At 37.8% G+C, this 25736-nt stretch overlaps 1 protein-coding gene across 1 annotated transcript in view; it reads right to left on the reverse strand.

The window, feature by feature from the left end:
• LOC134673760 (calbindin-32) overlaps nucleotides 1-25736 on the reverse strand; it is a 153392-nt gene that overhangs the window by 77016 nt on the left and 50640 nt on the right. Inside the window, exon 2 of the mRNA XM_063531780.1 lies at nucleotides 14614-14949. Coding sequence (XP_063387850.1) covers nucleotides 14614-14764 — 151 coding nt within the window. The 5' untranslated portion in view covers nucleotides 14765-14949. The remainder of the gene's footprint in view (nucleotides 1-14613; nucleotides 14950-25736) is intronic.

The following is a 25736-nucleotide window of genomic DNA, read 5'->3' on the forward strand; positions in this document are numbered from 1 at the left end:
GCTAAGCCGGCTATTCATGCTCAGAAACATCCCTAATCTCTGGCCCTCAGCTCCGGTTATTTGAGCGACGGTTTTATTCAGTGCCATAGAGTAATATGAGGCATTATCTATGAAAAGGGATCTTAATGTCGATGGCGCTTACGCCGCACAGCGTCGCGCGGCATTGAATTTATATCGGAACATCGTTCATAATGGCGTAAGTGCCATCGAGAATAAGGTCCCTTTTCATAGATAACGTCACATATAATATAAGTAAAGAAAGAGTGGTAACTCCATACATCAGTTTTTTTACCAAAACGCGCGTAATTTCGTAGTCGACGTATGAAAAGGATTTCGTAATATAGAAATCCTTTTCATAGGTCTCGGTGCGGGTATATAGATTAAATATATTAATTCCCTTATAGTATCTGAGGTATTTTGAATTTATTTCTCTATTCGTAACTCATATGAGTGACACTTAGTAAGTGTCACAAATCACAACTATTTTTACACATTTTTTTTATTTAGCTTCACTGCGTATATATGTATACACGTGTAGTGTATAGAACTATAGATGCTTATGTACGTGTATTTCAATGCTATATAATCGATGATCTTTATGAATAAAATGTAGTCTTATTTAGAATCTGGTTGTATCAATACACCTCCCGACTTCCATCCTCATATGGCGATCCTGCCATCGCAGCGCTTTGCGCGCTGCCTATCGCGACGTCCGCGACCGTGACTACCGCGCGCGAAAGTGTTCCATCTATTTATCAAGGACTAAATCTTTGGTGGTGAACAAATAAAATTAAAGACGTTGCTCAACATGGGACTCATGTAAAATACGAAATTATAAGTGCGGTACGAAGATGGGGTCTTCGCAAACAAAAGAAGAGGTCGTTATAGCCCAGAATGCTGCCGGGGGCTCCAGCAACAGCGCCGAGGTGGTTAAGAGTATAAATACCACAAATATTCTGCTCGTCGTGGTGGTATGCTTCTTTGGTATCATATGCTTGGGTGCTGCATACTACTTTTATAGAAGATGCCACAAAAGGTGGATACGTGAGGAGATACGCGGGCACGCATTGAGGAGCTCAATTTTTCGCCGGACGCCGAAATCGGAAAACGAGGTTTAACTACGTGCGTGTGTGAACTTTTATAGCGGAATACGAACAAAATACAGCTCAATGAACAAAAGCGTCGAAATAAAAAGTGCAGTGTAAAGTGTTGTGCGCGTAACCGTCTGTGCCATGTGTAGCCGTCTGTACCTACTCACCGGACAATGAGTAAGATTAGAACTTAATTGGTTTATAATTAGCATATCAGGTAGCAATAGCTTAAGGCGAATATATCTTTTAATATTAATTATGAATTAGTATGGCAGATGAATTATTAGATTTAATTAAGCAGTTAACTGTTATAAGACAATATTTAATTAAAATCGGTCCTAAGAGAAGAGTAGGACAAATTGTTAAAAATAAGTTGATTGAAGCACAAGCTGTGCATGCTGATTATTCTAGTTTTTTGGATAGTTTAGAAGAAATAGAAGAGAGTATAAAAAACGAAGAGCTTATAACTATAAAGAAAATTTGTAGTCAGTTTGATGCATTGTATGCAGAAATTTTAGGATTGTGTAGTGAAGCTAATATGTCCGAGATGGAGAAGTTTAATTTAAAAACGGCTTTGAGTTTATTACCAGTAATGAAAGATGATATTAATGAAATTCAGAATTTAATTGACGGTATTGAATATTATCAATCGCTTCTCGATAACGATTCAAAAATGAAACTGGTAACCTTCGTCTTAAAGAGTAGGCTTTCTCAGTCAGCTAAACTAAAGCTGCTACCAGAATATACTACCGTTGACGCTTTAATCACGGATATGAAAAATGAACTTTTACCAAAAAAGTCAGTGCCATGTTTACAAAAACAACTTTTAAGTTTAAAACAAAACGAAATGTCTATCGATGACTACGGTAAACAATTAGCAGAAATGTTTGTCGATCTTACTTTGTCCCAGGCGGGGGATAATGCCGATAATTATAAGGTATTGCGACCCTTAAATGAACGCCAGGCTATTCAGAGCTTCGCTGATGGGCTGCGAAATCGCAGACTCAGCACTATAATCGCTGCAAGGAATTTTACCACCCTAAAAGATGCAGTTCAAGCTGCCATCGATTACGACCGCTCCACTCCAAGTACGTCTGAAGGGATTTTGACAATGGCACGTAATCATAATTATAATTCGAGATATTTCAGAGGCCCATCATCCTCATACTCTAGGGGACACCGTGGCAGGTCGTACTCAACACGCGGCCATCAAACGGCAAGGTACGGGTTCAGTAGCCGACAGCGAGGTACGGGACGTGGCTTCCAACCTGCGGCTGCCCGAGGAGCAACGAGGCCTTACCAGCAGAATAGAGGTAGGTCCCAATTCTATTCCAACAGAGCTAGGAACAACGGGATACGCAGTCAACAGCAAGTACATGTAATGACGGATAGTAACGAGAATCAGTTTTTTCGTGACTGAAGAATATATTATAATTAACAGCAATAAGAAACATAGTTATGTAGAGTTATCTTTTGGTAACGGAATTTCGACTCAATATTTAATTGACACGGGTTCTACTATATGTGCTATAAAATATAAGTACATACATAATCAGAATATTCCAATCCATAACGATAATGTAGTAGTCAGCGGATTAGGCGGCAAAGTCCAACCTATCGGATATGTTTATTTAGACTTAATTATGGAGATCATAGCCTTAATCAAAAGTTTTATGTTTTCAATTCTTTGCCATGTACGGCTGGCGGCATCTTAGGACATGACTTTTTCAGAAAGTACACGTCAACTATAGACTACTATGATAGCACTTTGACTTTAAGGAATGGTATAGATTGTAAAATAATATTACCGCTATTTATAGAGGATAATTAGCAACCGTTTGACGGTACCGGCTAGGTCGGAATCTATACGTTACATAAAGACGAATATGGAAGAGGAATGTGTGGTGTGCGCGAATGAGATTCAACCCGGATTGTTTATGGCTAGTGCATTAGTGAAACCTAACAATGGAAAGATACCTATTCGTTTGCTTAATACGACTGAAAATGATTTGATAATTGACAAATTAAACCCGACTATTCACAAAGCAAGTGATTATGATGTATGTATGTTTGGCGAAACGCAGAAAAATGCGGAATGGGTTAAAAATATGTTTTCTTATTTAAAGATTAATCACTTAAATAGAGAGGAACAAATTTCTATTGAGAAATTGTGTGCTAAATACTGCGATATTTTTTATTTGCCAGGGGACAAATTAACGACAACGAACATTTATAAGCATAAAATTACTTTAAAACAGGATGTACAACCAGTGTACTCTAAACCGTATAGGCTGCCATATTCCCAACAAGGTGAAGTACAAAGACAGTTAGATAGTATGTTAGAACAAGGTATTATAGAGCCGTGTAGAAGCGAGTGGTCAAGCCCAATATTACTAGTGCCTAAAAAATCGGATAACAGTGGAAACAAGAAATGGCGATTGGTAGTGGATTACCGAAAACTAAATAATTGTATTACAGACGATAAATTCCCGCTTCCCAACATTACAGAGATTTTAGATTCGTTATCCGGTAGTATTTATTTTACTCATTTAGACTTAAATCAGGGTTATTACAACGTCGAGTTAGAGCCAGACAGTAGAAAATATACAGCTTTCTGTGGGGGTAGATGGCAAATGACCCGCATGCCCCAAGGGTGTAAAACTAGTCCGAATTCATTTTCCAGGATGATGACCATGGCAATGGCTGGATTAACTTATCAAAAATGTTTTGTTTACCTAGATGATCTCATAATTTTCGGCCGTAATTTAAATGAACACAACAAAAATTTACAGGATGTTTTTGAAAGACTTAGGAGCGTAAATTTAAAATTGAATCCGGAAAAATGTGATTTTTTGCGAAAAGATATACTTTATTTAGGACATGTCGTATCAGGTAATGGAGTGTTGCCAGATCCATCTTAAATTGAAATTATGAAGAATTATCCAGTTCCTAAAAGCATAGAGGAGGTGAAACGTTTTGTAGCTTTTGCAAATTATTACCGAAAATTCATTCCAAATTTTGCCGAGAAAGCTTATTACTTGAATTTGTTATGTCGGAAAAATATTAAGTTTCAATGGGATAATAACTGTCAAAAAGCATTCGAGTGTCTTAAAGACTGTATGGTATCACCACCAGTTTTACAATATCCTGATTTTTCAGAGGAAAATGAATTTATCGTACAAACAGATGCTTCCAAATTTTCAATAGGTGCAATTCTATCAAATGCAAATGGATTACCCATAGCTTACGCAAGTAGGAGCTTAAATAAAGCAGAAGTTCAATACCCAACAGTGGAAAAGGAATTGCTCGCCATGGTTTGGGCAGTTAAACATTTTAGGCCATATCTGTACGGGCGTAAATTTAAAATATGTACCGATCATAAGCCTCTCGTGTACTTATTCAATATGAAAGATCCCTCGAGTAGATTATTAAAATTTAGAATGGCATTAGAAGAGTACGATTACGTGGTTGAATATGTGAAAGGCAAGGACAACGTGGCTGCAGACGCATTGTCCCGGATACGCATTACGTCAGAGGAATTGAAAGAAATGAATGAACATGTAATTAACGTGATGACTAGAGCGCAGAAAAGAAGGATGGATGCGGTATCCCCGGTTGCTATGGTTTCTACTGACGACAGGTCTGATCAACCAAGAGTTGTAGCAACACATAGCAAACCGAAGGATTCCGTAGAGTTGAGATTTCTGGATATAAGAAGTATAGATAGGTTAAAAAGAGAAAAACGAATTAATCTCGAGAGTAAAACATTATGTTATAGCCAGGAAAGAAAGACAATATATATTAAACAAGTATCTCAATCACAACTGACGCGAGCCGCTTTTGTGAGAGAACTTAGTGAGTTATGTAAGAAAATAAAAGTTGAAGACATATACTTCATTAAAAATAAAAATAATAATATATTTGTCGACAAATTAGTTAGCGAAATACAAAATATGGTGAATTGGTCCGGACCACAACTACATATATTAAATGAAGTAAAGCGAATTTATGACAAAGACGATAAAAGAGTCATACTTAATGATTTTCACCTTTTACCCACGAGTGGCCACGCGGGTATAAGGAGAATGTATAACAATTTGAAAAAATACTATTACTGGCCTGGCCTTGAAAACGATATTAAAGAATTCGTAAGTAAGTGTGAAAAGTGCCAGCGCCAAAAATATACGGTTCAGATAAAAGAACCTATGGTCGTGACGTCAACAGCGCACTCTGCGTTTGAAAAAATATTCTTAGATATAGTGGGCCCTCTAGATAAGGATAATTATAATCATTCATATATTTTAACTTTACAATGCGAACTATCTAAATACGTTTGTGCATATCCCTTTGTTTCTAAAACTTCAGCAGAGGTTGCCAGATGTTTTGTAAACAATTTCATACTTCAACATGGCATACCAAACACCATAGCAACTGACAGAGGCACAGAATTTATCTCCACAACTATGAAAGATGTATGTAAAATTTTAAATATCAATCAAATTAACTCTACCGCTTATCATCACCAATCTATTGGATCTCTCGAAAATTCACACAAACATTTAGGTGCATTTCTACGCATACAGACCGACAATCACCCCGAGGCTTGGAGTGAATGGCTTCCCTTTTGGAGTTTCGCTTATAATACGTCAGTGCACTCGGAAACGCAGTTCACCCCTTTCGAATTAGTCTACGGCAAGCAGTGTAATTTACCAAATAACTTAGTCACATCCATAGACCCGCTTTATAACTATGATGATTATCCAAAAGAACTAAAGTATCGTTTACAAGTTACACAGAAAGAGGCACGTGACAACTTATATTCTAGTAAATTACAGCGTAAATTCAGGTACGACTCCTATATAAATCCAGTTACTTATAAACCCAACGATCAAATTTTAATAAAAAACGAGACTGGTAATAAACTCCAAAGCTTATATTCAGGACCATATATTGTAGTAAAAGATATTCCACCCAATGTAAAAATAATTAAAAATGGTAAATATGATGTAATTCACAAAAACAGAACTAAGCCTTTCATACCATAAAACAATGTTAGCATACTGTCTATTTTTCTTTTACTGTGGTTGATGCATAAATGTATTTGTAATTCGATCAGCATTGTCTGTATTAAGGCCCATTTACATGGTTCGAGTTTCTCACCCCGACCGTGCGATTATCGTAGCACGAGGAAAAATATAGTATCATGTAAACTATACGTACAATATCGCACAAGACGGAGCGATAATCGCCTCGCCCTTGATGATTGGATGTCTCCGTGTAAACAAAATTTGAATGCGAGAATCGTACTTCGAGTTCATGGTCATTCAGTCGCTATCATGAGTGTTTTAATCTTTATTTTATTTTAAATTTGGACCAAACTCTTTAATTGCCACCTCATGCAAATATGAATAAAGTGCTACTTCTCTTGCATCCTTGTCTTTGTAATTGATGTCTTCCTGGTTTCATATGTAAGCATTCGTAGTTTTTATATATCTGAAATAACTTTACGTATGTTGAAGTTCCAAATTTGTACGTTTTTTTGGGAAATTTCAAATGTTTTATTAATTGCCATAACTCAGAACAAAGTTTTTCCCTTCCGTCGCAAAACATCAAAATCGCAAAACATCATAATCATGTTTTGTAACTTAAATTATATTAAAATTAAAAATAATGTGAGTAATAAGTAATATAATTACAAATATTGACAGTATGGTGGTAGTCATTAGTAAATAATCACGTAAGTTGACAGGTAAAAACTCGTATGAAAATCGGTTCGCACCGATTCGTGCGATACTCGCACGTACGTGAAAAAATGTCATACTAGAACCAGTTTAGACAAGTCGAGAAATCGTATGCGAATATCTCCCTAGAACGCAGCTCCCCGTGTAAACTATTTCGCCTGGCGATAATCTCCGTTCGAGTATCGCATGACATAATCGTAGGCGAGTTTTTATTTCTCGCATGAGTGTAAACGTTTTTATACGATAATCGCCTGACGATTATTGCATACGATAATGTCATACGATTTCTCGCCCCAAAACGTGCGAGAAACTCGCACCATGTAAATGGGCCTTTATTGTAAACAAGAGTTGAAACTCTTAATATACTAATTAGTTCTAAGTAATGATAAGATCAGATAATTGCATTGTTTAAAACGTGATCATTTGAACAAAAAAAAAATACTTGTGCTTATTTTTTTTTTCTTTCCCTCCGTGGGAGATGTAGTGTATAGAACTATAGATGCTTATGTACGTGTATTTCAATGCTATATAATCGATGATCTTTATGAATAAAATGTAGTCTTATTTAGAATCTTGTTGTATCAATACACCTCCCGACTTCCATCCTCATAACGGTGTAACATGAGTAAACCGAATAATTTTAACAGAGTATTCCTGATCATATTTAGAGACAAAAATGTTCTATAAACTTTTTTTAAATAACGCCTAGTTTCTGAGATAATATTAATTTTAAAATAAACAATTTTTTGTTGTTACATAGTGTCAAAAGGCGTTTTTGGTGGTAATGTTGCTGCTATGCGACGTAGTCTAAATATCCTTATTGATAGATGTCAAAAAGTGACAAGTAACACTTTGCAAAAAGAAGGTTTTACGAAAAAAAAATGGAAAAATCAATTTTAAGTAATAAGTTTACCAATAACATTTATTTCTTATGTACAAATACATTCAAAAAATTAAAAAACAAAACAAAAAAAATTTTTTTTTTGGCGAAATTGACCTAAACTCATATTACATTTTTTCCTTCTTTTGACCTCAGAAATTCGTGGTTAAAATTATTCGGTTTCCTCATGTTACACCGTGTATACCTATGTATATCTCTCTGTGTATAATGGTGCTTCAAATCTTGTAACTTAAATTTGAACCACTTCCGTGTGTCTGATTGAGCTGAAATTTCGTATACTTCCATGACCCGATGACATTGCAATAATACGCTAACATGGAGCTAATCTGATGATGCAGTCGGAAGGTAGCCAAAGGAACTTTTCGATGGAAAAACATAAACACATTGAGTTTAGGCTCGTTTGAAAGGTCTCGAGAAGTTGATAAACATGCCAAGGAGAGAAAGTACAGCCGGCAATAAAAGTGTGTATAAAAAATATTGAAAAATATCAAAAGCGCTGGTAGCCTAGCGGTAAGAGCGTGCGACTTTCAATCCGGATGTCGCGGGTTCAAACCCCGGCTCGTACCAATGAGTTTTTCGGAACTTATGTACGAAATATCATTTGATATTTGCTAGTCGCTTTTCGGTGAAGGAAAACATCGTGAGGAAACTGGACTAATCCCAATAAGACCTAGTTTCCCCTTGGGTTGGAAGGTCAGATGGCAGTCGCTTTCGTAAAAACTAGTGCCTACGTGAAATCATGGGATTAGTTGTCAAGCGGACCCCCGGCTCCCATGAGCCGTGGGAAAATGCCGGGATAACGCCAGGAAGAAGCTAGAAGTCAGTGTCACAACTATTTCAAGTTTTAGTGTACCCTCAGCGCTCCAGAGGTGCAAGAGCGTAATTATATTTAGAGTCCCTTTGTAACGGGACAACAGTAATTTGATCAATTAGGACTCCGTCGGGCCTAAAAGCGGTTAGCGACGTAGCGCTAGGTACGTCTACGGAGCTATCTATTCAATTATTATGTTACTTCGGACGTATGTATAGTAAAATCAGCGTCATATACTTAGTAGGTAGCGTCCAAAGTATTCAAATAGTTCGGTACGCCATGCAAATTATCTATATGGTATTCACTTAATTGTTCTAGCGCGTTTACGGAAATACGAAAAGCTAGGTAAAATCTACATGAATGCACGAGGAAGGCGGCTATCAGAGAAGAGTGGGGACGTTGTTGTGAAGCTTGCCACCAACACCTGAAGTGATGACCACGACCACTCTGTCAAGAGTGATACCGTCGAAGAAGAATAAGAAGAAGGTAAAATAATTAGAAGGGAACCAAAGATATGGAGCATTATGGCGCGTAGCGTGAAACTTGCTACTACCGATGAAATAAAACCGGCCAAGTGCAATCCGGACTCGGGTTCCAAGTGTTCCGTACATTAAGTCCGACTCACGCTTGACTTCACATTTCCAATAGGTTTTCCTGGCATCTATAGGTAAATAATTATTTTGTATATTTTTTTCAAAAGTTTAGACCCAGTAGTTTCGGAGATGAAGGGGGCATGGTAATTTTATGGCTATTTTCTTAAATACCTTCTTAATACAAAATGAGCTCTTTCATTTGATAACACGATATACCTTTCTTTAAGATAACTTTGCATTTGCCCCCAAAAGTGGCCCCCATGTTTAAAATTCATTTGTTTACGTTACATGTCCCTCTTTGGGTCACTAATTTACATGTGTATACCAAATTTCAATTTAATTGGTCTAGTACTTTCTGTGAAAATAGGCTGTGACAGACGGACAAACAGACAGACAGACGCACAAATGATCTTATAAGGATTCCGTTTTTTCCTTTTGAGGTACGGAACCCTAATAAAATGGCTACAGCGCGGATTAAAATTATTCTTGTCAGTACCCTCGGTCATATTTCTAGCTGATACTAAAATTATACCACATACCTACTATGATATGAAATATATGAAAATGAGACATATTTTCCTGTTTTTTTTTCTATCGAGCCAATTTTAACCTCGGCAAAGCTTTTACCTACTTATATGGTCTTGGCCGAGCCGAAGGTATCGATATCGACAGGCATAGCAATTATCCAATCAATAATGCTCAATTGCTATCACCTGTCTTAGCTGCTTGTCAATATTCATCAGACACACCGGCGTATTCTGATTTTAACTATAGGTTAAGAATTAGATATGGATCTGATTGGTCAGTGTCAAAAGTGACAGTTCTTCAACAAAAACTGTACCTAACTTATTATATTACAAGCTTTTATTTAGTTTCACCTGGCCGTTGTCTGTAATCAAATCTTGCAAGTTAAATTTGATCCACTTCCCGGTTTCCGATTGAGCTGAAATTTTGCATACATATGTAAGTCGGGTGACAATGCAATAAATATTATGGTGTCATCGAGCTGATCTGATGATGGAGACCGGAGGTGGCCATAGGAACTCTGTGAATAAAACAACGAAACCTAATTGTAGAACAATTCTATTTTTAGACGAGTTGAAGGCACTGCCCTGTTGAGTTTTTAAACCTAAAAGCATCCCATTGTCAGCACACTCTTGACACAATTCTGTTGGCACAGGTTGCATCATCTTTACATCTCAAGCACAGGCTACCTTTGGTAACCTTTGCGATCTAAAGTGACCTAAGGCACCTAAACCTTGTTTTCTGTCCTAGAAACCAAAACGACAGTTTATTTATTTAATTACACAAACGGGTCTATTGTGTGGTCTTTCTATCGGGTCTATTGTTTGGTACCATGTGGTATCATGTGGTCTTTCCGTGACCACAGCTGGTGCAACTCAGCTGAAACGTCGGAATTAAAGGTAAAAACAATGAAATTATATCGCGGTAGACCCGTTTGTGCAATTAAATATGTGTACAAAACGCGAGAGTTTAAAGTGTTATAACTACGACAGTTTATTGTCCTAATTCGTCCGACCTATCTGTTATTTTAGTACAAAATGATACAAAAGCAGGATGATTTGGTGAAAATTGTAAATTATTAAATACAATTTAAGTATTTTATTATGATCATAAACTGGCTTCTGCCCACAATTAGGTACCTACGTCTGTATGGAATTATGAATTTATGATGTTATTAAAACTATCCTATGTCTTTCTTCGTACCTCAAACTATCTCCATACCAAATTTCATTAAAATCGGTTAAGCGGTTTAAGCGTGAAGAGGTAACAGACAGATAGACAGACGGAGTTACTTTAGTAGGGTTTTAGATTTAGTAATTCTTCTTGAGAAAGAGAGTTGCAGACATAGCTAGAGTTGAACTGAGAAAAGTCTGTATCGATTTTGATAGCACGCTCAGCGCAAGTGTTATTTTAACCGTCAGACTTCTGTGACATGACGTACCTACCTATAAATAACACTTGCACTGTGTGTGCTCAAAATTATCGTTGCAAACTTATCTTGGTCTAATTCTAGCTTAGAGCATTTAATAACTGGAGTCGCCTTTAAGAGCTTACTCCTCTGCCGAAAACCTTGCACAATTGTGTGGACTGTATGTCCTGACGTGGCTATTTGTACGTTACGTACAAATCATGTAGAAAGGCAATTCATTTGACGTCCCCATCAAAAATTTGCAGACTGTTTTGTACAGAAAATGACAGCCATGACGTCTCCAGTTACTATAAATGCTCTAAGAATCTAGTATTAATATTGATGTCGCAGTCGGATCGTATAATCCGCCGTATTACATTACGGCTAGCCGTTTTCAAAAACAGGGGCGTTTTGAAATGCGGCGGTTTAACGATTAGCCGTATTGAATGCGGCTGAATGAGAATCCGCCGGAATGTATTCGGCGCCATACGTTCTTCAACACGGCTAGCCGTGACCATGGTAGTATTACCTGTTGTTTTATCTATAAGTTTTGTCACGAATAAAAACATTCTATTCTATTCTATTCTAATGTAATACAGCGAGTCATTAGCCGCCGCTTTGACAGTTTTTAGTTCCCATTTTTAACACTCGTGGCGCTGCCTGACAAACGCTGGGGTGTCCATCAAATCTGGAGTTTGTCGGACTGTTTCTTTTCAAAAAAAATTTCCTTCGCAACTTAACTAGACGGAGCCCCGCTTCGCGGGGCTCCTATTTCTGAGCGGTTTGCCCTTCGGGCATCTGAAGCTACCTAACGAACCTAATCTACCTACCTATTGATTAAGTGAGACGTCCGTGAAAACATTACACTTTGGGGAAAAAAGCGTAGGTAGGTAATTAGGTTAGGTTCGTTAGGTAACTTCAGATGCCCGAAGGGCAAACCGCCCAGAAATAGGAGCCCCGCTTGCGGGGCTCCGTCTATTTAAGTTGTGAAGGAAATGTTTTGGAAAAGAAACACATGTAGTGCGGTGGGACCATGGTAGAAATAAATTAAATTGCAAACATTGTCAAACTCCGGTTACGTAGGCGACCAAAAGAACTGGTCACTCTACAATGTACGATGCGGCTAAACGTGGGCCGCCTTATTGAAGAACGTATCGCAGTGACAATCCGGCTAATCGTCGAACCGCCGCATTTCAAAACGCCCCTGTTTTTGAAAACGGCTAGCCGTAATGTAATACGGCGGATTATACGATCTGACTACGACATTGACATTGTTATTAAGGAATAATTAATCTGTGAAATGTAAATATATGTAGAGTAAATGCATGTTAGTAATTAAGTATGTATAGTAAAATTTGCACGCCGTAAGTCGGCAGAATTGTGCTGGACTTATATTTCTATGTAACATCTGTGTTAACCATGATTCTAGCAAATAAATAAATTACATAAATATTCCATAGTGTGTCTAGGCTGAACTAGGCGGCCTCAAGATGTAGACACTGGAAACATCTCAGTTGGCTCTGTAAGCACTAGACTTTAGTGTTTGCTATTCTCTGCCTATACCGAGCGAGTTTACCAAGCCTTAGCCATTCTTTGCAAGGTGAATGTATCGGTCAAACAAAGTGAACAATCTTTTCTAAAGCCGCAACCACGGAAAATATACCGGGTGTGGCCTGTAATACGAGCAAAATATTTAATTGTAGGCTGTACTCCTCATACTGACCAACATTTGTTCAGCAACTTTTAAAAATAACTTGTAGTTTGATTTTTAATACAATTTAAAGTTTATTCTATGATGCAATGTATTGCGAATTTTGTTATGTTTAAGGTATGACAAGCAACGTCAATCACTAATGATATGGCATGGCGATGGCGTCCATTGAAGATAATATTTATTTTGTATGAAAAATAGGAAGTCCAAATACTACATAATTTTTAAAAGTTGTTGAACAAAAGTTTCACTGTTTGAGGCGTACAATCTATGTTTTAATTATTTGCTCGTGTTATAGGCCACACTCGGTAGGTATGTGTCATAGTTTCCAGTTTCAGTAGATCAATCGATATTATTGTGGTTTTCCAGGGGGCCAACATGACAATCGTTTACGCTCCGTAGTGAACGAAACGCAAGCACCCTGAAATGTTTCGGGTGCGTGACGATTTTTTTTCTAATACTTCTAATAAGGCTAATAAGCCGATATTTGGTATAATAATTGATAACGTTTGTACATATCTAATACAGATTTCTGCAGGTTATTCAACTTAACAAGGTGCTGCCATATGTGTCACGTCCCGACAAAGTGACACCTTTTTGTGGAATGCCCTTTTTATGAATAAGCCAATTTTCATTGGAATTTCGAGAACTTAACCCTCTTTTTGGTAATGAATAACTCACTGTATAAATAATGCTTACAGATCTGTACCTGAGATTATTATTTCTGTTACAATATTATTTGTATTTCACTTTGCAGCAGATAATATATAAGGGCTCTTCATCAATGTCAGCACAAATGCTCTGCGGAGGACATCAAGTGTCAGCCGGGTCCTAACTCACTCTGAGTTATACCTAGCTACCAGTTTGTGTATAGGCACATACAAGCAGGCCAATTCGAACGTACCCTGACATCATGTGCCCATTTCTCGAACGATATTAGACTAATTATTAGTCCTCGGACTGTCAAATCGTATGGATTGCCATGACAACACACTAATAATATTAGACTAATATCGTTAGAGAAATGGGCCACGGAATGATATTTAAATCAATTTATTCAGGTACCTAGTTAGTTCTGAGTCGTGCGTCTCGTACAGTCACCTGCAATAATATATTATGTTACTCTTCGAAGGCCGCAAAAATATGTGACACGCGCTCTTATGGCTCTACAAATAAGATCGTGTCAGATATTTTTACTGCCTTCGTTGTGTAACATATTATTGCAGGTGACTGTACCGCCAATGCATGTACGGAAAAGTAAAAGCGCCATGCACGATAACTGAATGAGATCATCAGGGGGCCTAGCTAAGCTTACATTGTTACCAAAGAAAGGAAACGTAACTTTATCTGGCTCTATCGCACTAATATGGAAAAGTGATACTTAGACTATTGTCTATGTGTGCTTTTCATTTTGTTTCCTGCAAACGATTGTCATCTCAACTAGGCCCCAATTAGATGTCATTCTGATATCAGTATACAATTGGCGGACTTTTCGCCTCATGGCATTTTCTACCAGTCAACCAGAAGGTTAAATAGAAAAATGTCAGGGTGGGTGCAATGAAAATCATTTTGAAACATTACATATTATATATATTTATGACCTTGACTGTGAATAAAGAGAATACAATAATAAATATGTCAAATGATTACAAGAATAGGAGAATATTTATGCACACTCTAATATTATTTTAATAGATCTTACCGGGGTTTGAACACAATGGTCCAAGAACCGCCATCTTAAGAGGCTAATAAGGTCGTCAAATTTTCAATCAACGTTGTCAAACAATTTTAAACCTTAAACTAAACTACTTAAAGTTAGTTTTCCAACTCACCGTCCCGATCGTAGTGACTCCACACTTCCATGAATTGATTCGCGGACAGTTTCTTCAACTCCCTAGAATCGGGATCCCTGAATTGTCTCATAAAATTATTCGCCCGTTCCAAATTAAGCCTTTTGGCAGATGATGGCGAATCAAAGCTCATTTTTAAAAAGTTATTTCAAATATGGAATGGTAAGATCTAGTTTAGTAAATGGAATATGAAAATAATTATATTTTAAAACAGTTTGGCGTTTTATTGTCAGTGAAGGTACTTTGTTTGTAAATAGATATTTTTGTGATATATTGAAGGTAGCCTGTTTTTGTGTAGGATTTAGGTCTTCACGGCATCTGCAACAAAAGAAAAAACATTGTTAATTTCGTAAATATTGACTACCCAATTTTTATTGTAAAAAATCCGATAAATCGATCTAGCTAGGTCTTATTTCTGCCGAAACGCGCATTTTTGAGTTTCTAATATTTTCCGAGCAAAGCTCGGTCTCCCGCATTTGCATGCGACCATAAGGTGACCTCCTTGCATTAGTCGAGTCATTATATTAGTTTGTCATGACGGTGGCAAACTAGCATAAGGCTCAAAAAGTGTTAAAGCTAGAGATGCACCGGATACTCGGTTACTATCCGGTATCCGGCCTATCCGGCCATTACTTTACTATCCGGCCGGATACCGGATAAGGACCTACTATGCGACCGGATACCGGATAGTAACATTGCTTGAATTCGGAGTAAACAAGATTGGAATAAGAAACAGTTACGGTCATTATCGTACTTGTTTATTATTATAAAACAATTAGTCATTCCAGTGACTTTCTCGCGCACTCATTTCGTATCTAGAAATGAGTGCGCGCGAACGTTCACTAGGAAACAGGCCTGCAGAATGCGCACCTGAAAAACCGAAATGTGGTTATAGTTCCGCCGGCCGAATATTCGGCGGCCGGATACCGAATATTCGGCCGATGGTCACGCCGAATATCCCGTATCCGGCCAAACAACTATCCGTTGCAACTCTAGTTACAGCATGCAGATGTTAAACACAAATGCGGCAACCAAAAGTCTCAATTTGCGCCGCTTCACATAAAAACGCAAATAAAATGTATAATATTCCCAATCTCTGTTCACCTTACTTGAGAAAAATACCTTAACTTATTTAACGTAAGGTCGAATTTTGTATGACAAAGAAAGAGACTGGGAGGCAGGTATAAATGTAAATTGTGGAAGGAAAAATGGAGGTGTTACGTGACATGGCGAACGCAAAAATAAATGGTAAGGCGACAAATTGTGTCCCTGAGTCGAGAATTTACGCTCACCTGGGGCAAAGTATCTTAAAATATACGAAAAAGACGCGACAGAGATGTTCTAATGTGCTATAAATATAATGTGAATAGGGTCAATGCGCTCATATGTGTCAGTGTCAAATGTGACCTTTCTTCAAACAAAAACTTCACTTTGACACATATTTAATCCATATCGTAATATTTGACGTATCTTAAAGTTCGAATTGGGCTGCAAGTCTCATTTTGGGTCGCTGAGCCAACGGTGAAAGTAAAGCAGGCCACTGACGAGCCTTCCAAATGGATGCCGTTACAATGGATTCATCCAAATGGACGGCATCCTAATATTAAATATCATACGTATTTGACATTCACGGACCGATTTTGGATTGCAGCCACGCTATTTGGACTGTTGGAAGGCTAGTCAGTGGCCACTTTAAGTAGGTATATGTTAGATAATAATACCAAAAGTTTTTGTTTGTATATCAAAGTCAAAGGAGAATAATTCGAAGATAATTACATTTTGTTTCGATTACATTATTAATGAAATTGTGATAGAGGTGTAAACGTGTAAAAAAAAAAAAAAAACATTTGTCGAAATAAATAGATCAATTTACTCATAGTATAAGTCTATTTTGCAGAATAGGGTTAATGTTAAAGCTTTTAAGGTCCTCTATCATTGGCATTTGTTTGCTTAGCACAGTCAGCAGCAGAAGTTGCTAAGCGGGCGAGGTGTTCAAAATTACCTTGACACGCTCTTATTCTCTTAACAATAAAGTCACGTCAAGATCATTTTGAACACCTGACCTGCTTATCAACTTCTGCTGCTGACTGTACTGAATGTTATATGTCCTGTATTTCTTACTCAAATTAAATTCTAGCTCTTAAAAAAAAACTTGGAAAATCGGAAACTGCTAATGACTCCCTACAGGCCGAGATACCACAGAACTTTGAACATTAATTCAAACTTACGTGCCCCAAGTTTTTGAAAAATAACCCCATTGCCTCAAAGAGTTGGGAGTTTTTAACAAAACGACGCTTACTGAGATTTATCAGGCTTAGTAGGGTGACCAGTTGCTTTTATAAGAGGAGAAGATTGTTTTTTGTATTCCTACTAGTTTTTTTACACTCAATAGGTACAGCAGAGATTACACATTATATGAGTAATAAAACTGTACTTGATATAAAGCAAAGGTAAGTATTATAAACCATCGTAACCTTTTCGACGCCATGTCTAACACAAAAACTGTCACTCGGACGCCACGTCACCCAAGTGTCAAAACTGAAACTGAACTTTAAGCATATGCACGTACGTCTGTGTTGCTTTATGGTCTGTGACCGATTAATCGGTCTTTGGCGGTATAGGTATATCAGTCAGTGGCGTCCAAAAGGTTACCAAACAAAAAATACGTTACTGAATTATTTTTAAGTTGAAAAGAGTTAGAGCGTAAAATAAAGGTTTCCAAAACAGTGGTCATAGATTAATGGCGTCTCACAAAAACCCAGAACCATGGTTACCCTACCCTAGTTCGAAGAAAGGAGTTTCCATTTATCTTGCCTCCACTTATGCGAAGTTGCCGGAAAAATTGCCAACCGTTTATAAAGCGAATTTATATCCTGGAAACGGGACTTCGAGAAATAGCTGAAATACAGTCAAATACCCTAGCTATTATTTTACTGTCCCGCAATTTTTTTTCTTCTATTTTTTTCTAATCGGAACACGAGACCGAATATATTATATTAAACGGACTCTCATCATTTTTGTTACATCTTGTACTCGTACTTATTTTTAAAATAAGGTTTGTTTCAGGGCTCGGAACCGGTATTGAAATACCTGTTAATATCGTTCCAAAACCGTTACATTATTTCGTTCATTATAAAACCGGTTAATTGATGGAACGCGAACTAACAAATTACGTTCGCTCTCCTAACCGGTAAGAAGAGGGAACAGAATTGTATGGTTCGCGGGGAACAATATAATACCGGTTACTCTTGGCTTTCGGAGACTCTCGGTTAAACTCGTTGTCATACGTGAAAGAGATAACAATACTTACTCGTTCTATCTCGCTTCGATATTTTGAATTTAACCCATTAATTTCGTTCCTCGAGAGCGAAATGAGAACGTATATGGCATAAACCGTTATCTCAAAAGAACAGTTCTCTAACGGGTAACGGAAACGAAATCCTTTTCGTTCCCAGGCGAATAAACGAAACCGGTTTGACAAATGAGAACGGTTTCCGAGCCCTGCGGGCGCAGCACGGTTCCATTTTTATCGACTATCACTATGCGCGTCCCTTTCGCACTTACATACTTGTTAGAACGTGACAGGTATGGTGACAAGGGATAAAAACGCCACCGTGCTACGCCGCCTGGTTTGTATTCTGTACATGTGCCTCAAACTGCTACGACGGACCTTACCTACTCTATAGTGAGATTAGTGAGTCATCAGCGCTACGCCGGCTACGTGCTACGATGAGGCGTAGCAGTGGCGTGGCGTATTGAAAATGTTGACAAGATTCACGTGCGTATCAGCCGTATTCGAACAATGAGATACGTAGTACGAGTATCTCACTGTTCGAATACGGCTGTATATCTGGTTTTAGTGCTCATTTAGACGATGCGAGAACTCGCATACGAGTTTAATTACATTGCGGTTTTTTATCGGTCGGTTGAATTGGACGTAACACACAGTCCGCAATGTAACTAAAATCGCATGCGAGTTAGCGCGCCATCTAAATCAGCACTAGGGTTGGTAATGCAATCTGCAACCCGACTGCAACCTGTATGGTAACTGCACGCCGACGTTACAGTTGGCGTGCAGTCAGCGTGCATTTCCCATACAAATTGCAGTCCAGTATCGACCCTAATAGGTTTTTAATGAGATCTGGATTAGATATGTATCAGATCTAATTCATAACCTGCAACACTGCTAACAGGCCAAATAAGGGCTTGGAAAGTAAAACGCCCTGATGCAGAAACGTGTCACTTTCAGCCCGCTGCTACAATGTGACACATTAAAGGGGCCCACTGATTAACAGTCCGCAGGACGGTATCGGCCTGTCAGTTGTTCGGAACTGTCAAAATTTTGTTCTGACAGGCCGATACCGTCCGGCGGACTGTTAATCAGTGGGGCCCTTAAGAGCATGAGAAATGAAAAAAATGAGTACTTACCTACTTAGGATGCAGACATTTTGTAATATCAGCAACCAGAAGATCTAAACATTTCTTCTCGGTCTCTTTTTTATGAATACATATTACCATCTTTAAAACAGAGCGCCAAAGGCACCGAATGAAATCGTTATCCACGGATTCAGACAGCTTCAAGTCTGTTGGGATATCAGTCAGATGGGTATCTTCAACGGTCGGAACACTAGAGACCGCAGCAAAGACGGTCAGTAGTAAAATAGTAAATATTATGGCGTTCATTTTTAAAGTACTTCACGTAGGTGCGAAAAAATAGGTACTTATTCTGCGATAAAGGCGAGTTAGGTTGTGGTGTCGTTGGGGATTTGGACGAGTTTATATACATGCGAAAACTCGATTGTACGAAAACAGCCAGGGAGAAAATCACGCTATTATAGACCTTGCTTCAATACAAATACGTAGAAATGTATTTGACAGAAAAATAAAGGAATGTTACATTCTGCATTAAAATTATCACAGAATCCTGGAAAGTTTTTTTATCGCCTTGCCTCATGATTGGAAAATTTCACAAATCTACTTGCATTTTTCACTTTGATATTTGCGTTTGTATGAATTTTAAATATTTATCGTATATTAGGTACATAAATATGAACACGTGTACGTGTCGTTATGGAAAGGCTTGTCTTCAAGGCTAAATAAATAAAATTATAGAGGAATAGATAGAAAAAAAAAACATTTAAAAGTTCCAAAGGAACTAACCAATTTCTTGCCCAAGTTTTTCATAAATTACAAATTATTTAGAGCACAGCCCATTGTACAAAATACAAAATTGGGAGACTATAGCTGGTGACCGTCCACGGTGGAGACATATTATGCAGACGCAAACTAGACGACGCACAGAATGACGCTGAGCGTGACGAGCTAAATGCCAGGCCACCTATGGCCATCACATCTACGTCGGAGAAGTGAGAAGTCACATTCACTGCAAAGATTGGCTACAACCAACATTACATTAGTTATAAGAAACATGTACCGTTTGTGCCCAAATAAACATTAAAACATGAAAACCTTAGAGCATTTAATAAACCGGAGTCGCCTTTAAGAGCATATATACCCCTCTGCCGAAAACCTTGCACAGTTGTGCAAACTTTTGTATGGACTGACGTTTATCTGACATTGTTATTTGTACAAATCAAGTATAAATAGCCATGCATTTGACGTGCCCCTCCCCCACAAAAAGGCGTTTCCAGTTACTAAATGTTACTAAGGATACAACAGTCCCCTGAGAGCACACCAGCGAAACTCGCAGCGCTAGAAAGCAGTCGCTATCGCGAGCGGTAGAACACCCAGAAGGAGGTAAAATCTATCCTTAGATTTAAAAGTTCAATAAGTATCGCTTGGAATTCGATTCATAGCGCGCGCCTTTAGACTGACCGCATGATTCATACGGCTCGATTCGGAAAATGAATTAGATCTCTACTAGACCTCAACAACTTACGATATGGATAATTTAAAGATATTTGTAAGATAGATATGTCAAATTTGACGTTTCCGCGATTCTGGAGGTCCTCTTGAACGATTTCGACAAGTTATGACTTAGATATCCAAGAGTGACAAGAGAATGCCGGTAACCATTAAAGGAAAAGTATATAAAGCAGCAGTCCGTCCAGCCATGGTGTACGGCGCCGAGTGCTGGCCCCTCAAAAAACAGCTAGAGGATAAGCTTCACGCCACCGAGATGAAAATGCTCCGCTGGGCCGGAGGTGTCACCTTACTTGACCACATCCGTAACACCTACGTCCGTGGTAGTTTTAAAGTCAGACCTTTGCCCGAAAAATTAACCGACGGGCGACTCCGATGGTTTGGACATGTCATGCGCCGAGAATCCGAACACATGACACGTAAGGTGCTAGATATGTTCCCCGCGCAATCACGACGAGGAAGACCCCGACTGACATGGCTGGCAACAGTGAAGAGGGATATGGAAGAAGCCCAAATCACACCTGAGACGACCCAGGACCGTGAAGCCTGGCGAAATATAACTAGGAGAGCCGACCCCAAATAATGGGAAAAGGACAAGGAGAAGAAGAAGATGACTTAGATATCCAAGTCACATCTAGTCGATATCTAATGTAAATCTAGTTGATCTCTATATCGTCTCTAGATCTTGTGATTATCTCGTTTCCCGAATACGCGTGATAGTCAATTGATAGATCGACGATAGATAAGTGACGTTTTTGTTTGAAGAAACGTCGTCTCATTTGACACTGACACATCTAATCCATATCGTTTCTAGATCTATTAATTTAGTTATCTTAAAGTTCGAATCGGGCCGTGGTACCATTTTAGAATCAAGTTCTCATGATAAGATCCTTGAGGTTTTTTTTTTAATTGAGCTTTGGTATTTTTCAAATACATAAGTACCTAGTTTGAAATAGCTTGAAGAACTCGTTAATCGTGTGGCATTTGAAAAATGCTTGCTTGTTTTTACCATCTACATGTGTAAATAATAATATTCTTTTATTTTTAATAGTATTATTAATATTATTGAACAATAATTTGTCTTCAAGGTTGAATATTTTTCTATTATGATACACGTGTAATAAGTATTAACTGCATTGTTTTATAATATAACATAGCTATCCACGGATACACAATACCTACTTATTTAGTAGTTAATTTTGAAAATGATCTAGATATTGATTATGAAGTCAATTTCTTGTTAAACTATCATCATCATCTGAGGCATTACAGTCCGATCTGTTTGTGGCCTTCCTTCTCCAACTTTTCACTCCTAAGATCCTGATGTCCTGGTATACGCCATCCAACCATCTGAACTTGTTAAACTATGGATTTATAAATATTCCTATTCAGTATAAACGAATAATTTAGCTTAAAAATTAACACTAGAAAAACACGCTTTTAACCTGATCGTGTTCAAAGTCCATTACGTGACCTTTCTCACAAGTGCAAACACGACTATGATACGATATTCCATCATGGAATGCCAGTGCCTATCTTCCGGCTTCATCATCAGACCTTTAAACCTAATCGTGGTCAAAGTTCATTACAAGACTTTTCTAACAAATCCAAACACAGTTATGATACGACGTTCCATCATGAAGTTCATATCTTCCGGCTCCATCATCAGATCAGTTCGACAGTACCATATTATTGTATTGTCATCAGAACTACATACATCTACCAATTTTCATGGCGCTACGATCCTTGGAAGATGGTTAAATTAGTTACCTAAAATTCCATTAGGTACATAGTTACATACAGGTCGACCTAATAAAAGCGTGTTAAAATTCCCATTCATTATTTTCCGTGTGTTGTGTAAAATTATAAAATTAACAGTAGACTATGGCGCGTAATGTCGTGGCGAGTCGGTTACCAGTGAGACGCACCGAGATGTCATATTATTATCATAATTTTCAAATCAGAATACATCTTGTACATAACATTTTTATATTTGTTTTGTTTTTGTCTATTTTATGTAAACCTGTTTATGTGCAATAAAGTGACATACATACATACATACATCTTCAAGAGCATTTCCCCTAATCGGTACTATTTGCGTTTCATATCGTATTCAAGGCAACTTGGCTGTGTTTGAGTATTAATAATTGATGAAATGCAGCTCAGTGCTCTGCAAGACGCTCGCAAGACTATTAAAGTGGGTCATTAGGTAAGTTTGTGTACAGTCACTTGCAATAATATGTTACTCTTCGAAGGCCGCAAAAATATGTGACACGCTCTTATGGCTCTACAAATATGATCGTGTTAGATATTTTTGCGGAGTTCGTTGTGTTTAACATATTATTGCAGGTGACTGTACATACTCGTACGTACGATATTCTCTAGATACAAGTATATTTCTGGCACAAACAAAAAGTAAATTAACTTTGGGAACAAATCAAATACCTAATTTTATAAAATACTAGCTGTTGCCCGCGACTTCGTCCGCGTGGACTCTTATCTTGAAACTTTTACATCTCGAGTACCTATAATTTTCATCGATGCAAACTTTATAATATAAACTATTAATATAATGCTAATGCCCTTTTACCAAGTTTGAAGTTCCTAGCTTGAAAGCTTGAAAAAAAAAATGGTATTTCATACAAACTTTCAACTCCTTTTTCACCACGTTAGGGGATGAATTTTCAAAAACACTGAAATTAGTTTTCTTGTAATTATTTTTTTTTTTTTCTAGCCTACTTGGTGTCCCACTGCAGGGCAAAGGCCTCCCCTCGTTTTTTCCACTCGACCCTGTCATCGGCATTTTCCCACCATTTGGGGTAGAATGTGTCCAAGTCGTCCCGCCATCTCCTTTTCGGTCTGCCTAAACTCCGGCCTGCACCGTCTACTGTATTCCGTGGGTCCCACTCAGTAACCATTTTGGCCCACCTTTCTGGGCGCATGCGGCAGACATGTCCGGCCCAGTCCCACTTAAGCTTAGCGGTCTTGACGCCTACATCTACAACTCTAGTTCTGGAGCGTAGTTCCGTGTTTCTGATCCAATCAGTTCTGCGAACACCTAATATACTATGCTCCATCGCACGCTGGCAAACCTTGAGTTTAGATTTTAGAGCCTCAGTTAATGACCAAGTTTGTGCACCGTAGGTTAGAATGGGCAGGATGCACATGTCAAGGAGTTTGCGCTTGAGACACAAGGGAAGGTCGCCCTTCATTAGCGCTTTCATAGACCAGAAGCTCTTCTAGGCCTTCTCGATACGTCTATCGATTTCGATAGACCGCCTGTTCTCGAAGGATGCTATCTGGCCCAAGTAAACGTACTCGTCGACATATTGTATATCCTGTCCATCCACCACAATGCTATGTTTAGCTTGATTGGTCATCAACTGAGTTTTCGCTCTATTAATTGTAAGTCCAACCTCAAGGCTCGCCGTCCTGAGGTCTCGTAGCATTTGTTGCAGATGTGAGGACGTATGGGAGAAGAGGACTATGTCGTCAGCAAAGCGCAGGTTTGTTAACCTCTTGCCGCCGACTTCAATGCCCATCGTCTCCCATGAGACCGCTAGCTTTTGTAATTTAATATAATACCTTTTTGCAAAGTTTCAAGTTCCTAGCTTAAAATAAAATTTGCACCCCAAGACGAACTTTTATCCCCTTTTTAACCCCCTTAGGGGTTCAATTTCCAAAAACGTTGCAATTACTTCTTTTGTAATCAGCTATTACGCCTTTCTAAGAAGTTTCAAAGCATTTGTAATGAATTCAAACTTTCAACCCCTTTTAACCCTGTTAGGGGATGAATTTTACAAAACGCTAAAATTACTTTTCCTGTCTTTTAATAATATCTCCAAATACAAAGACTCAAGTCCCGCGTACGAAAAAATGTTGATATCCATACAAACTTTCAACCCCTTTTTCACCACCTTAGGGGATAAATTTTCAAAAATGCTGAAATTAGTTTTCTTGTATTGTAATTTAATACATTTTTGCAAAGTTTCAAGTTCCTAGCTTAAAATAAAATTTGCACCCCAAGACGAACTTTCATCCCCTTTTTAACCCCCTTAAGGGTTGAATTTACAAAAGCGTTGCAATGACTTTTTTCTTGTAATCAGCTATTACGTCTTTCTAAGATGTTTCAAAGCATTTGTAGTGGATTCAAACTTTCTACCCCTTTTTAACCCTGTTAGGGGACGAATTTTACAAAACGCTGAAATTACTTTTCCTGTCTTTTAATAATATCTCCAAATACAAAGATCCAAGTCCCGCGTTCGAAAGATTTTTTGATATCCATACAAACCCTTTTTCACCACCTTAGGGGATGAATTTTCAAAAACGCTGAAATTAGTTTTCTTGTATTTTAATAATATATCTTTTTACGAAGTTTCTAATTCCTAGCTTAAAATAAAACTTGAACCCATTACAAACTTTCATCTCCTTTTTAACCCCCTTAGGGGTTGAATTTCTCAAAATCGCTTCTTATATCTTGTACACTTTATAAATGTAATCTAATGTGCAAATTTCAACTTTCTATCTTTTGTAGTTTCGGCTCTGCGTTGATGAATCAGTCAGTCAGTCAGTCAGGACACTTGCATTTATATACAGGGTGTCCCAGAATTCGACGTCAAGCCGTAAACGGATGATAGACCAAGTCATAACAGTTATCATAAAAATACAAAAAAAAATCCAACTCATGTTCTTTAAAAATTATGGTCACTTTAAAAATTCACAAAAAAATCCACACCCTGTAATTATTCAAGATTACACAATAATAAAAAAATTAGAATAAATTATGGAATTTGTAGTAACAAGAGTTAAAGAACCATTACAGGGTGTGGATTTTTTAGTAAATATTTAAAGTGACCATAATTTTTAAAAAACATGAGTTGGATTTTATTTTTTTATTTTTATGATAACTGTTATGACTTGGTCTATCGTCCGTTTACGGCTTGACGTCGATTTCTGGGACACCCTGTATACGAGTAGATTTTGATTTGGGTATTTTAAATGAAATGAAATGAAAAACTTTATTATCTTTGTATTTGAAGTAGTCACACTACTACATGTAGGTATATATATGTATAGGTTCCTACCTATCAATTATTAACCAGTAGGTCAGAGTTTCAGGGCATTAGTCTAGATCTATTAGAGTAAGCTAAAGAAGCCGGTTCTCTCGAATCCTGCCTCCACCATAGTAGCTTTACCACGAGTTTGACGCTGACATATTCGCT

This window comes from Cydia fagiglandana, chromosome 19 (assembly GCF_963556715.1).
Source record: "Cydia fagiglandana chromosome 19, ilCydFagi1.1, whole genome shotgun sequence".
Taxonomy (NCBI): Eukaryota; Metazoa; Arthropoda; class Insecta; order Lepidoptera; family Tortricidae; genus Cydia; species Cydia fagiglandana.